The sequence below is a fragment of the Anolis carolinensis genome, chromosome 2, assembly GCF_035594765.1.
Source record: "Anolis carolinensis isolate JA03-04 chromosome 2, rAnoCar3.1.pri, whole genome shotgun sequence".
NCBI lineage: Eukaryota > Metazoa > Chordata > Lepidosauria > Squamata > Dactyloidae > Anolis > Anolis carolinensis.
In genome coordinates, this window is record NC_085842.1 from 31,561,026 (window position 1) to 31,576,725 (window position 15,700).

The 15,700-nt window shown below is 42.2% G+C and overlaps 1 protein-coding gene and 2 non-coding genes across 3 annotated transcripts; all 3 read right to left on the reverse strand.

Annotated features, from left to right (window-relative positions):
- Positions 1-501: 501 nt before the first annotated feature.
- Positions 502-1,356, reverse strand: LOC134297079 (uncharacterized). The gene has a single exon (XM_062973735.1). It carries the CDS (start codon positions 1,299-1,301, stop codon positions 858-860), a length of 444 nt encoding a protein of 147 aa, XP_062829805.1. The 5' UTR covers positions 1,302-1,356; the 3' UTR covers positions 502-857.
- A 5,762-nt stretch (positions 1,357-7,118) lies between these two features.
- On the reverse strand, positions 7,119-7,190 carry trnae-cuc (transfer RNA glutamic acid (anticodon CUC)). The gene has a single exon. It is a non-coding gene; the product is annotated as a tRNA-Glu (tRNA).
- A 319-nt stretch (positions 7,191-7,509) lies between these two features.
- On the reverse strand, positions 7,510-7,619 carry trnal-caa (transfer RNA leucine (anticodon CAA)). The gene is made up of 2 exons: positions 7,582-7,619; positions 7,510-7,555 (listed from the first exon to the last, which is right to left on the reverse strand). It is a non-coding gene; the product is annotated as a tRNA-Leu (tRNA).
- Between the last annotated feature and the right edge of the window lie 8,081 nt (positions 7,620-15,700).

The window sequence follows — 15,700 nt, forward strand, 5'->3', positions numbered from 1 at the left end:
CTTTCATGTATGCCCATCTTTTTAAAAAAGTTCTAAGAATTGGTAGATTTTTGGGGAGTATTGTTTTATATTTTTAATGTGTTGTTGTTGTTGTTGTTAATTTCAATACAATACCCACTGCTCATAACAATGCCTAATGTCACTTTCAGTTAAGACTAACTTTCAGCTCTCAATCTTTCATGACTAAAGGATGGAGTTTTTAAAAAAAGTAAATTTCAAACTATATATTAGCTTTTTTCTTTTTTTCCCTTTACTTGGCCAAAGGAAAAGAGAAAAAGCTAATATATACTTTGAAATTTACTTTTTTTTAAAAACTCCATCCTTTAGTCATGAAAGATTAAGAGCTGAAACCCTAAAATAACTTTTTCAAAGTCTGAAAATTTATATTTTAAAGGCACAGTTTGAACATGTCCATATTCCTACTTAATAAAAGTTGAAACAACTAGATTTACAGTCACTAGCCACCCACTTGAGATTAGAAACAACACACACAACAATGAATAAAGCTGCCAAAATCCTGTTTTATTGAAAGAACAAGACAATTTATGGTGTTCCTTTTTGAGAACCACCTCAAAACAAAAATTGGTCCGGTGATGGAAAATTTCTAGTATATGTCGTCAGTGATTTTTCTCTCTCCTTTGGTTACGTTGCCAGATAGTTCTTGAGAACAGATCTTCTCATAAAAGGCAGGCTTAGCTTTTGCAATGAAGACAGTTTGAGGTGGCATCTAAGATAGTAGTAGAGGACAGGATTTATCGCGATGGCAGCAAAATACGTTCAAGTCTCAAGTGTGAGCCTCTCCCTTCTCGTCTTGGTTGGTGTCCTTCGGAAGTGAAGGGGAGGGAGACCTTTTCCTTCTAAGCACATTCGCTGCTCACGGGCTCCACCGCCGCTTGGTTGCCCAACTCCTTGGCCATGGCCTCTTCCAAAGCCTTCTGCACATCCTTGGTGCTGATGGGGGAAGGCTGGCTCCTCTGGCTTAAGGACTCCACTTGGGTCGACACGTGGTTGTAGACATCGGTGAGCAAGGTCTTCACGAGTCCCTTGGCTTTGACCTCGATGTAGGACTTCAGCACCTGGCGTACTATCTTGGAGGCGAAGAGCTTGGGGGTGCGGATCCTCACCACTTTGCTGCTGACCGTGCCCATGGGCTTGTCCTTGGGTTCGGGACAAGGGAGGCTTTTCCGCTGCCTGGCGCCCCGGAGTCTCTTCTGGCCCCGTTTGGCCAACTGGCTTTTCTTCTGGAGTCTCTTTCTCTTTGCAGCCTGGGATTTCCTCATCCTTTGTTGTTTGGCAGCCATGGTTAGGTTTCGCTCCGTTCTTGTCAAGCCCCAGCCTTCAAATGTCAACCCACCTTGGCCAACACAGGCATTTATAGAGGCCGGTATGCAAATGAGGAAACAAAAGGAAGCGTGCTGATTGGACACTTGGGTGGCAGGCAACCTTTGTTACACCTGAAAGGCCATTGTGACCTGCTTTTGTAGCAACACAGTTAACTGACTCCTGTCCCGGCAGATCATGATTACTTAATTGTTTTATTTTCTAAAAAAAATACACCTTAAATCTAAACCATTTTTAAAAATTCAAAAAAAAAAAACACACACACACACAAAACACCAGAATAAAATAAACAAAGCAATAAAAACTTCTCCCTCCCCATAACTGAATTCCTTCCCTTTTAAATAAAAAATACATCATCATTATTATTATTATTATTATTATTATTATTATTATTATTATTATTTTATTATGACACAGCAAACAAGATAGATATGCTGGATTTCGTATCACAAAATCACAAATCAAACACTTCAGCAAACAAGATAGATATGCTGGATTTCGTATCACAAAATCACAAGTCGAACACTTCCCAAGTGTCTAGGACTGTGTGATGTATTTTCGGATGATGCATGCAGATCCCAGTAGGGTGGCCTTTTGCAGTTGGCAGATTGTGATTTTGTCAATGTCTATTGTTTCCAAATGCCGGCTGAGATCTTTTGGCACGGCACCCAATGTGCCCATCATCACCGGGACCACCTGCACTGGTTTCTGCCAGAGTCACCATCGTCGTATTATTATTATTATTATTATTATTATTATTATTATTATTATTATTATTATTTATGGTATATAATGCAAAAATTACACAATTACTTTTTAACTACTAGAACTGTCAGCTCCAGCTTCTGCCAACCTAAAAAAAGGTAAAGGTTTCCCCTGACGTTAAGTCCAGTCATGTCTGACTCTGAGGGTTGGTGCTCATCTCCATTTCTAAGCCGAAGAGCCGCTGTTGTCAGTAGACACCTCCAAGGTCATGTGGCCGGCATGACTGCATGGAGCGCCATTACCTTCCCGCCGGAGCAGTACCTATTAATCTACTCACATTTGGCATGTTTTCGAACTGCTAAGTTGGCAGAAGCTGGAGCTAACAGCGGCCGCTCAATCCGCTCCCGGGATTTGAACCTCCGACCTTTCGGTCAACAAGTTCAGCAGCTCAGTGGTTTAACCCGCTGCCCCACCGGGGGCTCCTTGGTAGGTGTGTATAATGTTGTACAGCATGACAGTCAAATAAACATTATGTTACACTGTAAAAATACACCGGAATTACTTATTTACCATGCTGAATATTTCTGTGTCACTTCAAATACCATATTATAATTTATCCTTTTCTTTCCTATCCTTGGTTGAAATATATTTGAAACTAACTGTAAACTTGCGTCAAAAAGACAAAGACAAAAAGAAAAAATCCAACTTCAAGAAAAAACTAAAGTCATACACAAACATGAAACACTCTATGAACCTCCACTGTAATAACAACAACAACAACAACAACAACAACAACAACAACAACAATGTGGCCCAAATGATTCATTAGAACTTATGCCTCAAGTACCACTTCCCAGCAGTAAAGAACTGGTGGGATCACAAAACTGCAAAGGTAATGGAAAATGAACACGCAAAGATACTGTGGGACTTCCGAATCCAGACTGACAAAGTTCTGGAACACAACACACCAGACATCACAGTTGTGGAAAAGAAAAAGGTTTGGATCATTGATGTTGCCATCCCAGGTGACAGTCGCATTGACGAAAAACAACAGGAAAAACTCAGCCGCTATCAGGACCTCAAGATTGAACTTCAAAGACTCTGGCAGAAACCAGTGCAGGTGGTCCCGGTGGTGATCGGCACCCTGGGTGCCGTGCCAAAAGATCTCAGCCGGCATTTGGAAACAATAGACATTGACAAAATCACCATCTGCCAACTGCAAAAGGCCACCCTACTGGGATCTGCGCGCATCATCTGAAAATACATCACACAGCCCTAGACACTTGGGAAGTGTTCGACCTGTGATTTTGTGATACGAAATCCAGCATATCTCTCTTGTTTGCTGTGTCATAAAATAATAATAATAATAATAATAATAATAATAATAATAATAATAATAATAATGAAAATTGCACAGACAGACTACAAACAGAGGCACAACTGTGTGGCGCAAATGATTCATTGGAACGCTTGGGAAGTGTTCGACTTGTGATTTTGTGATATGAAATCCAGCATGTCTATCTTGTTTGCTGTGTCATACAATAAAATAATAATAATAATAATAATAATACTTTATTTATAATAATAATAATAATAATGATGATAATAATAATAATAATACTTTATTTATACTCTGCCACCATCTTCCATAAGGACTCAGGGAGGCTTACAAAATAGCACACAAAGATGCTATACATAAAATACATAATACATAAAATAAAATACATCAACATGAAAACAGTACTAACATTACATACACCAGATATTGAAATTTGATAAAACAACCTCTATTAAAATAGAATCAGTTAAAAGATCCATGAAATCAATATTACTGCCCAGCTGAAGGCACAGAATGTAGATATGAAGTGCTAAATGATTGGTAATTAGTTCTGGCTACTGTCTAAACCAGGCATGGGCAAACTTTGGCCCTCTGGGTGTTAGGAATTGTGGGAGTTGGAGTCCAAAACACCTGGAGGGCCAAAGTTTGCCCATGCCTGGTCTAAATGTTATCAAATGCCTGCGGGGAAAAAAGTTTTAACTCTTTTCTAAAATGTTGTATTGTAGGGGCTTATCTATGTCCCTTATCTATCTAAACACTTACTTGATGTTTTTTATCCCATATTATTATTCTCTCCTTAAATGATATTATAGAACCACACTTCTACATTGGTAATTGGAGGGGGTGTGCCTCTACAATGTAGAATTAAGGCAGTTTGATACCACTATTAACTGCCTCGGCTCAATGCTATGGGATCCTGGGAATTGTAGTTTTGCATGGTCTTCTGCCTTCTCTGCCAATTTTATTTCATGTTAGGAGTGACATGAGAAACTGCAAGTTGCTTCTGGTGTGAGAGTATTGGCCGCCTGCAAGGACGTTGCCCAGGGGATGCCTGGATGTTTGATGTTTTACCATGCTATGGGAGTCTTCTCTCATGTCCCCGCATGGGAAGCTAGAGCTGACAGATGGGTGCTCACCCCACTCCCCAGATTCAAATTGTCAACCTTTCAGTCAGCAGTCCTGCCGGCACATGGGTTTGACCTATTGCACAACCGAGGGCTCTGCCAAATAGTACTGTGCCTCACCAAACCACATATCCCTCGATTCCGTATCACTGAGCCAGGGCAGTTAAACTGGTATCAAATTGCATTAATTCTACAGTGTAGATCAGGCATGGGCAAACTTCGGCCCTCCAGGTGTTTTGGACTTCAACTCCCACAATTCTTGGCCTCAGGCCCTTTCCTTTTCCCCATTTTCCCCAATCTACATTCCTAATGAGCCATGTGTTATATTTTTTCTCCATCATCAGAAAACTTAACTAGCATGCTCCAAATGTGATTTCACACATCAAAATATGTTCTATGTACAGATAAGCATTTCAGAAGTTGGATGTATTAGAACTACAACTCCCAGCTGGATCTACACTACCATGTAGTGCAGTTTCGGCATGCAAATTAACTGCGTGGATGTGGATTATATGAGTCCACGCTGTCATTAAATCCAGTGCACTGCAGTTAATCTGCATTCTCAAACTGCTTTATATGGCAGTGTAGCTCCAGCCTAAGAAACGTAAGTTTCCCAAGTTTCAAATATATTTCAACCAAGGACAGGAAAGAAAAGGGTAAAATAGAATATGACACAGAAATATTCAGCATGGTAAATAAATAATTTAGGTGTATTTTTACAGTGTAACACAATGTTTATTTGACTGTCGTGCTGTACAACATTATACACACCTACCAAGGAGCCCCCGGTGGGGCAGCGGGTTAAACCACTGAGCTGCTGAACTTGTTGACCGAAAGGTCGGAGGTTTGAATCTGGGGAGCAGGCTGAGCTCCCTCTGTTAGCCCCAGCTTCTGCCAACTTAGCAGTTCGAAAACATGCCAAATGTGAGTAGATCAATAGGTACTGCTCCGGTGGGAAGGTAACACTGTTCCATGCAGTCATGCCGGTCACATGACCTTGGAGGTGTCTATGGACAACGCCGGCTCTTCAGCTTAGAAATGGAGATGAGCACGAACGCCCAGAGTCGGACACAACTGGACTTAATGTCAGGAGAAAAACAAAGGGGCAAATTCTATTGCCATAATCTACTGTACCTTATTTCAAAATTAATAAAATCTGGCACTTCTGGTTCAATGACATGGAATTGTGGTATTTGTAGTTCGGTGAGGCAACCACACTCTTTGGCAGAGAGGGCTGAAGACCTTGCAAAACTACAACTCTAAGGGTTCCTTAGCATCCAGCCATGGCAGTTAAAGTGGTATCAAACTGCATTAATTCTACAGTGCAGATGCAGCTCAGATAGTGTTTTCACATAAACTCATTCATTTAGCTTTTTTTTCTTTTTGCATATACAGTAGAGTCTCACTTATCCAACATAAACGGGCCGGCAGAATGTTGGATAAGCGAAAATGTTGGATAATAAGGAGGGATTAACAAATATCCTATTAAATGTCAAATTATGTTATGATTTTACAAATTAAGCACCAAAAACATCATGTTTTACAACAAATCGACAGAAAAAAAGCAGTCCAAAACACGGTAACATTATGTAGTAATTAATGTATTTATGAATTTAGCACCAAAACATTGCAATACAGTAGAGTCTCCCTATCCAACATAAACGGGCTGGCAGAACGTTGGATAAGCAAATATGTTGGATAATAAAGAGGGATTAAGGAAGAGCCTATTAAACATCAAATTAGGTTATGATTTTACAAATTAAGCACCAAAACATCATGTTATACAACAAATTTGACAGAAAAAGTAGTTCAACACGCAGTAATGCTATGTAGTAATTACTGTATTTACGAATTTAGCACCAAAATATCACAATGTATTGAAAACATTGACTAAAAAAATGCGTTGGATAATCCAGAACATTGGATAAGTGATGTTGGATAAGTGAGACTCTACTGTATATTGAAAACATTGACTACTAACAAATTGACTACAAATAAAGATAGAATTGCATAAAATGACCTTACAGTAGCTACATTGTGAGAAATTAAATCCATAAAAATTCAATCCTTGCTGCTTAGAGAAACAGCTGTGGATCAGGGCGGGAGGCAAACTGCATTGGATAATCCAGAACGTTGGATAAGCGAATGTTGGATAAGTGAGACTCTACTGTAATTCAAAATCATCTGAGTTTCAACCAGAAGCTTCTTACATTCTTGTTCTCTATGCCTCACTATTTTAAGTTTCATCTTCATTCAGATTTTTCCTTCTTAATGTTCCTTCTAAGGTTGAAAAGCAGGAATAAAATGCACAACAGATAGAAGCGAAAGACAGAGTGGCTGGTTAAACGTTTGCATTTAATAAAATGCAATAAAATAAATATTTTGACAGAAAAAGTAGTTCAATACGCAGTAATGCTATAATTACTGTATTTACGAATTTAGCACCAAAATATCACAATGTATTGAAAACATTGACTACAAAAATGCGTTGGATAATCCAGAACGTCTTTCGCTTCTATCTGTTGTGCATGTTATTGCTGCATAAATATTGTGCCCAAAGAACACATCTTACCTAAAAAGATGTGATTTGTTGTTTACAAAAGCATTTGTTCCCTGACCGGGAATCGAACCCGGGCCGCGGCGGTGAGAGCGCCGAATCCTAACCACTAGACCACCAGGGAAGCTGTAGAAAGTCTCTCAAGCATAGTCTATACATTCTATAATTACAGTTCTCTGGTTCTAAATTATTTTTCAAAAAATATTTAAATACAGTATAATTGTATGTATTGCAATCCCACTCGTAAAATGTATCCTTTTCCTATCGGGGCAGATTTTTTTTAAAAAGTCGCTTTTATACTTCTTGAAAGCCTTAAAATAGATACTTTGTGATTTTTTTTAAAAAAAAACGGATATTCTTTTCATACCTCTGCTTTATTATCTTTGTCACAAAGGCAGCAAAAGAAAATTTAATTAAATGAAGGTTAGAAAAAAAAAAGGATGTGTCAGAAGTGGGATTTGAACCCACGCCTCCATTCGGAGACCAGAACACCCAGAGCTGGGAAGGGAAGAAGCCTTGAGTCTGGCGCCTTAGACCACTCGGCCATCCTGACACTCACGCGCTAGTTCTCGAACAAAGGCTTCTAATACTTGCAAGGCCTTCTACCAATGCGATTCTTTTGCAAATTATTCTTTAGTGGGTTAGAGAAACAATTCATTAAATCTGCTCCAAAGAATCTTCCCTCCACTGAATTATTATTATGATGTTTTAATCTTACACATGTGTCTTAATATATGAATTTAATATATTTTGTTTCATCTGTGTATTTTAAATGTATCGTGCCTGGAGTTTTGGGGGAGAAGTGAGTAATAAATACATTTTAGCGATACAAATGATGTACTGTGTTTTAATCTTATGTCTATATCTTTTAATGATTTTATATCTTATTTTAACTGTGTTGTGCCCTGCCCCAAGCCTTAAGGAGAGGCTGATTAAATAATAATAAAAATAACTTGTTACTCATCTCTCATCAAGGTTCAAGTGGGATACAACATACAGTAGAGTCTCGCTTATCCAAGCTTCTGGATTATCCAAGCCATTTTTGTAGTCAATATTTTCAATATATCGTGATATTTTGGTGCTAAATTCGTAAATATAGTACAGTAGAGTCTCACTTATCCAACATAAACAGGCCGGCAGAACGTTGGATAAGTGAATATGTTGGATAATAAGGAGAGATTAAGGAGAAGCCTATTAAACATCAAATTAGGTTATGATTTTACAAATTAAGCACTAAAACATCATGTTATACAACAAATTTGACAGAAAAAGTAGTTCAATACGCAGTCATGCTATGTAGTAATTACTATATTTATGAATTTAGCACCAAAATATCTCGATGTATTGAAAACATTGATTAAAAAAATGCATTGGATAATCCAGAACGTTGGATAAGTGAATGTTGGATAAGTGAGACTCTACTGTATCTTTTAATGATTTTATATCTTACGTATTTAAACTGTGTTGTGCCCTGCCCCAAGCCTTAAGGAGAGGCTGATTAAATAATAATAAAAATAACTTGTTACTCATCTCTCATCAAGGTTCTGGTGGGATACAACATACAGTAGAGTCTCACTTATCCAAGCCTCGCTTATCCAAGCTTCTGGGTTATCCAAGCCATTTTTGTAGTCAATATTTTCAATATATCGTGATATTTTGGTGCTAAATTCTTAAATATAGTAATTGCAACATAACATTACTGCATATTGAACTACTTTTTCTGTCAAATTTGTTGTATAACATGATGTTTTGGTGCTTAATTTGTAAAATCATAACCTAATTTGATGTTTAATAGGCTTTTCCTTAAGCCCTCCTTATTATCCAAGATATTCACTTATCCAAGCTTCTGCCGGCCTGTTTAGCTTGGATAAGTGAGACTCTACTGTAGTTCATCGAATCCTAGAGCTGGAAGAGACTTCATGGGCCATCCAGTCCAACCCCATTCTGCCAAGAAGCAGGAAAATCGCATTCAAAGCACCCCCGACAGATGGCCATCCAGCCTCTGCTTAAAAGCCTCCAAAGAAGGGGTCTCCACCACACTCCAGGCAGAGAGTTCCACTGCTGAACAGCTCTCACAGGAAGTTCTTCCTCATGTTCAGGTGGAATATCCTTTCCTGTAGTTTTAAGCCGTTGTACCACGTCCTTGCCTCCAGGGCAGCAGAAAACAAGCTTGCTCCCTCCTCCCTATGGCTCTCATATTTATACATGGCTATCATGTCTCCTCTCAGCCTTCTCTTTTGCAGGCTAAGCATGCCCAGCTCTTTAAGCCGCTCCTCACAGGGCATGTTCTCCAGACTCTTGATCATTTTAGTTGCCCTCCTCTGGACACATTCCAGCTTGTCAACATCTCCCTTCAATTGCAGTGCCCAGAATTGGACACAGTGTGATTCCAGGTGTGGTCTGACCAAGGCAGAAAAGAGGGGTAGCATGACTTCCCTGGATCTAGACACTAGACTCCTGTTTATGCAGGCCAAAATCCCATTGGCTTTTATAGCAGCCGCATCGCATTGTTGGCTCATGTTCACCTTCCTGTCCACGAGGACTCCAAGATCTTTTTCACACGTACTGCTGTCGAGCCAGGCGTCCCCCATTCTGTATCTTTGCATTTTATTTTTTCTGCCTAAGTGGAGTATCTTGCATTTGTCCCTGTTGAACTTCATTTTGATAGTTTCAGCCCATCTCTCTAGTCTGTTAAGATAACTTTGAATTCTGTTCCTGTCTTCTGGAGTATTGGCTGTCTCTTCCAATTTGATGTTGTCTGCAAACTTGATGATCATGTCTTCTAGCCCTTCATCTAAGTCATTAATAAAGATGTTGAACAGAACTGGGCCCAGGAGGGAACCCTGCTTGTGACACTCCACTCGTCACTTCTTTCCAGGATGAAGAAGACGTATTGGTGAGCACCCTTTGGGTCCGTTCATTTCACCAATTACAGATCCACCTAAATGTAGTTTTGTCTAGCCCACATTTTGCCAGCTTGTTTGCCAGAAGGTCATGGGGGATCTTGTCAAAGGCCTTATTGAAATCCATATACGCTCCATCCACAGCGTTCCCTGCATCTACCCAGTTTGTAACAGTTAAAATACATACATAAAAACAAAATTATTAAAATACCTATATTAAAAGGCAGACATAAGATTTAAACAAATTAAAATCACTTGTACAAAGAAAATGTAAGCTTAAATTCTTTGGTTAAAATTGCTATGTGTACCCTGAAGGTAATTTGTATACAATATTTTTAATAATCTGTTTTTTTGTTTTTTGGTGTCAGGAGCAACCTGAGTTGCTTCTGGAGTGAGAGAATTGGCCGTCTGCAAGGACGTTGCCCAGGGGACGCCCGCATGTTTTTACCATCCTTGTGGAGGCTTCTCTCATGTCCCCGCATGGAGCTGGAGCTAATAGAGGGAGCTCATCCGTGCTCTCTCCGGGTGGGATTCAAACCTGGCAGCCTTCAGGTCAGCAACCCAACCTTCAAGTCACAAGGCTTTAATCCACTAGGCCACGGGGGCTCCTAATCATCATCATCATCATCATCATCATCATCATCATCATCATCATCATCATCATCATCTGATGCATGGGCTCTCTTGTATCATTCTAAGAGACTGCACTGTAGAATTAATGCAGTTTGACATTTTTAACTGCCATGGTTGAATGCTGTGGCATCCTGGGAGATGTAGTTTGGTGCACTCTTGGGCAGAGAAGGCTACAGACCTTGTCTCATGATTCCATATCATTGAGCCAGGACAGTTCAAGTGGCGTATTTATTTATTGTGTCAGAAGTGAACTGAGGGTATAGTTATAAAAAACACACAAGCAAGGTCAAAAACTTGACATTATACCAGATTTCCCTTGACCAGAAGCTGGCCACTTGGAGTGCCTCCAGTGCCGCTGCGAGAAGGTCCTCCACTGTGCATGTGGCAGGGCTCAGGCCACACCGTAGCAAGTGGTCTGTGGTCTGCTCCTCTCTACACTTGCACATCGTGGATTCCACTTCTTAAGATTAGCTCTGCATCTTGTTGTCCTAGAGTGCAATCTGTTCAGCGCTTTCCAAATCACCCAGTCTTCTGTTTGCCCAGGAAGGAGTTTCTCATCCAGTATCAGCCATGGATTGAGGTTCCGGGTTTTAACCTGCCACTTTTGGACTCTCACTTGCTGAAGTATTCCTGTGAGTGTCTCTGTAGCTCTTAGGAAGCTATTTCTTGATTTAAGGCATTGGCATGCTGGCTGATATCCAAACAGAGGATGGGCCGGAGATATCACTGCCTTAGTCCTTTCACTGCTGGCTGCTACTTCCCAACAGATGTCAGGTGGTGTCGCACCTCAGGTTAGCTTCACCTTGCTAAATACACCAGACTGTACACAGGCTGAAGTCTTTTGTAGTTTATTAGAAAATAGAAGATAAAAAGTTCTTTAAAAGCAAAAGTGAAGTTCCAAAGATAATAATATAATAATAATAATTTTATTCTTATATCCCGCCCCATCTCCCCGGAGGGACTCGGGGCGGCTTACATGGGGCCATGCCCAGACACGACAGCACCAATCAGATAAAACATTAAACCGAGCAGTAAAACTTCAACATGATTAAAAACAGTCATAAAAGTCAATATACACAATAATATTAAAATCCCAATTTGGGTCAAAAGATCCAGGCCAAGGTGCAAAGCAATATCAAGTTATCAGGGAGGGATAATTATACAGCAGGTGTAATACTTAAAGTGCTGAATGAATCCTAAAAACAATCCAGAGGGTCTACTGCTTAATAGGTAAATAACATGATCCCACAAGGATCAGTCAACGAAGGCCTTCTGGAATAACCAAGTTTTCAGGCTCTTCCTGAAAGAGAGTAGGGTAGGGGCCTGCCTAATCTCCCTGGGGAGCGAGTTCCACAGCCGGGGGGCCACGGCGGAGAAGGCCCTCTCCCTCGTCCCCACCAACCGAAACTGCGAAGTTGGTGGAAGCGAGAGGAGGGCCTCCCCTGACGAGCGAAGAGGTCGTGCGGGTTCATAGGGGGAAATGCAGTCTCGAAGGTAGGTGGGTCCCAAACCGTTAAGGGCTTTGTAGGTGATAACCTGCACCTTGAATTGGGCTCGGAAAATAAATGGCAGCCAGTGGAGCTCTTTAAACAGCGGCGTTGAGCGTGTCCTGTAATCTGCCCCAGTTAGAAACCTGGCTGCCGATCGTTGTACTAGTTGTAGTTTCCGAGCCGTCTTCAAAGGCAGCCCCACGTAGAGCGCATTGCAGTAATCCAGTCTAGAGGTAACTAAGGCATGGACCACCATGGTCAGATCTGACTTCTCAAGGTATGGTCGCAGCTGGCGCACAAGTTTTAGTTGTGTAAAGGCCCTCCCAGCCACGGCCGACACCTGGGCCTCAAGTGTCAGCGCAGAGTCCAGGAGGACCCCCAAGCTGCGGACCTGCGCCTTCAGGGGGAGTGCAACCCCGTCAAGCACAGGTTGCCACCCAATACCCCGATCAGACGTACGACTGACCTGGAGGACCTCTGTCTTGTCAGGATTGAGCTTCAGCTTGTTCGCCCTCATCCAGGCCAATACAGCGGCCAGACACTGGTCCAGTATCCGAGGGGCTTCCTTGGAATTAGGTGGAAAGGAGTAGTAGAGTTGGGTGTCATCCGCGTAGAGATGGCACCGCACTCCAAAACTCCGGATGACCTCACCCAGCGGTTTCATGTAGATATTAAAAAGCATGGGGGACAAAATGGAACCTTGCGGGACCCCACAGGTCAATGGCCAGGGGTCCGAGCAGGTGTCCCCCAGCTTCACCAACTGGGAACGGCCCTGTAGGAAGGACTGGAGCCACTGCAGAACAGTACCCCCAAGGCCCATCCCGGAGAGACGTCCCAGAAGGATACCATGGTCGATGGTATCGAAAGCCGCTGAGATGTCCAAGAGAACCAGCAGGGTCACACTCCCCCTGTCCAGCTCTCTGCGAAGGTCATCCACCAAGGCGACCAAAGCCGTCTCGGTACTGTAGCCAGGTCTGAAACCAGACTGCGATTGGTCCAGAAAATCCGTATCTTCCAAGAATCCCTGGAGCTGGGAAGCAACCACCCGCTCCAAGACCTTGCCCAAGAATGGAAGGTTAGAGATTGGTCTGTAGTTACTGAGGTTAGCCGGATCCAAGGAGGCTTTCTTCAAAACAGGCCTCACCACAGCTTGTTTTAGGCCAGATGGAAATATGCCCTGCTCCAAAGAGGCATTGATTATTCTCACAAACCAATCAACTAGCCCTCCACTGGCTTGTTTTAAGAGCCAAGATGGGCAAGGGTCAAGGGCACAGGTGGTCGCCCTCACCGCTCCAAGAATCTTGTCCACATCATCAGGCTGCACAAGCCGAAACGAATCCCACAAGATCAAACAGACAGATGCCTCAGTTACCTCACCTGGCAATGCATCAAGGCTGGCGTCTAAGTCGGAACGAATCTGAGCGACTTTGTCTGCAAAATGGTGAGCGAACTCGCTACACCGAGTTGACGAGATGTCGGGTGCTCCCCCAACCTGAGGAGGGTGGAGGAGCTCCCCAACAACTCGAAACAACTCTGAAGATCTATTTGTTGCAGACGCGATGCGGGCAGTCGAGAAAACTTTCCTGGCTGCCCGCAATGCCGCGGAATAGGCCCTAATAGCGGCTCTAGACCGTGCTCGGTCAGATACGTCACGAGTTGTCCGCCAGCGGCACTCTAGTCTCCTTCTTGCACGTTTCATCTCCGCCAGCTCCCCAGTAAACCAGGGAGCTGGGGCAACTCCACGCAGCGAGAGGGGACGCTCAGGAGCGATCGTGTCTATTGCCCTATTGCCCTGGATCATTACAAAACAAAGCCTTAAATTATAATCCAAGAAATCACAAGGAATAAAACAAAGTCCCAATAACATGGACACAAAGGCTGCAAGATAATCCAGGAAACGAGAGCTTGCTTCTTGGTTAAACGAAAGTTGCTTTGACAAAAGTTTATCTCCAAACACACTGCTTTAATACCCTTTGCCAAGCCTGAAAGCATTTCTTCGGTCTCTGACCTCCTTCTTATTTGCTATTCTCACACTCCTTCGAACCCTGAATTCCAAATGGTCAGCTCGATCTAAAGATTCCATTTCATCAAGGTCAGTCAGCTCGTTAGCGTCAGCCTGCTTGCTATCAGATTGAGAACTGTCCTCCTTTTCTGAGTCAAATTGCACCTGACTAGTTTCAGTATCATCAACATCATTCCCTGCTGTGGGAAAACTCTCTGTTCCTCATCTTCTGCAACAGGGACATTCTGAACCTGATTTTGAACCTGAATCCCATCATCCCCATCAGAGTCAATCTGAGGTTCCAGCTGAGTCACAAAAGGTGGTGCAATACCAGGACATGAGGGAAGCCTCCCCACAGGGTTGTAACACGTCCGGGCGTCCCCTGGGCAACGTCCTTGTAGACAGCTGATTCTCTCATACCAGAAGCAACTTGCAGTATGCAACCAACCAAGTGGAGTCAAACTGCACTAATTCTAGTGAAGCTGCAGCTCAAGAAAGCCCTATAATTTACATCAAAGTTGTCTGAGGCCCTTTCCACACAGCTGTATAAAATCCAAATTGAACTGGATTATATGGCAGTGTGAATTCAGATAATCCAATTCATAGCAGATATTGTGGAGTATCTGCCTAGATATTCTGGGTTATATAGCTGTGTGGAAGGGCCCTGAAAGATTGTGTTTCCACATCCAAGTCTGCAGGTGTCTTGAGATGTTCTGGAGAGGATCTTTTTCTTTTGTCCTGACCACCCCATAGGTACATCTGGTTTGACCCCCAGTGAGAACCTCCTTGCTGGATGCAACCAAACTTTTGAACTCAATTCCCAGAGAAGTTAAACTGCCCCCCACCCCCACCCCTTCATATGCGGGGAAAAAAACTTTTGGTTTTAGCCAACTTAGAAAATTTTGCGGGGTTACTGCTCAAGGGGAAGGGGTTTTCATGTTCTGTGTTCATATTTGTGTTATGCTTTTAACTGCCTTTCATTTTTTATTATATTTTAACTTGTATGATATACATTTTTAGCTGTATCTGCTTTTGCAAGGTCCTGTAGGCTAGCCTTGAGTTCAAGACTGGGGAAAACGTTATTATAACTATAATTATACAAATTATATCATATTGGGCTACTTCAAAATTCTCAAGATGCAGGATTATGCATTTCAGTGAAAAATAGTTTGCCAAGACGAACTACAACTTGTGGATCAAAAGCAGTGGTTCTCAACCTGTGGGTCCCCAGGTGTTTTGGCCTACAACTCCCAGAAATCCCAGCCAGTTTACCAGCTGTTAGGATTTCTAGGAGTTGAAAGCCAAAACATATGGGGACCCACAGGTTGAGAAACACTGTTCAAAAGGATTGTACAATGAGGATTAGTAAAGGTAAAGGTAAAGGTTTCCCCTGACGTTAAGTCCAGTCGTGACCGACTCTGGGGGCTGGTGCTCATCTCCACTTCTAAGCCAAACAGCCGGCGTTGTCCATAGACACCTCCAAGGTCATGTGGCCGGCATGACTGCATGGAGCGCCGTTACCTTCCCACCAGAGTGGTACCAATTGATCTACTCACATTGGCATGTTTTCGAACTGCTAGGTACCTATTGATCTACTCACATTGGC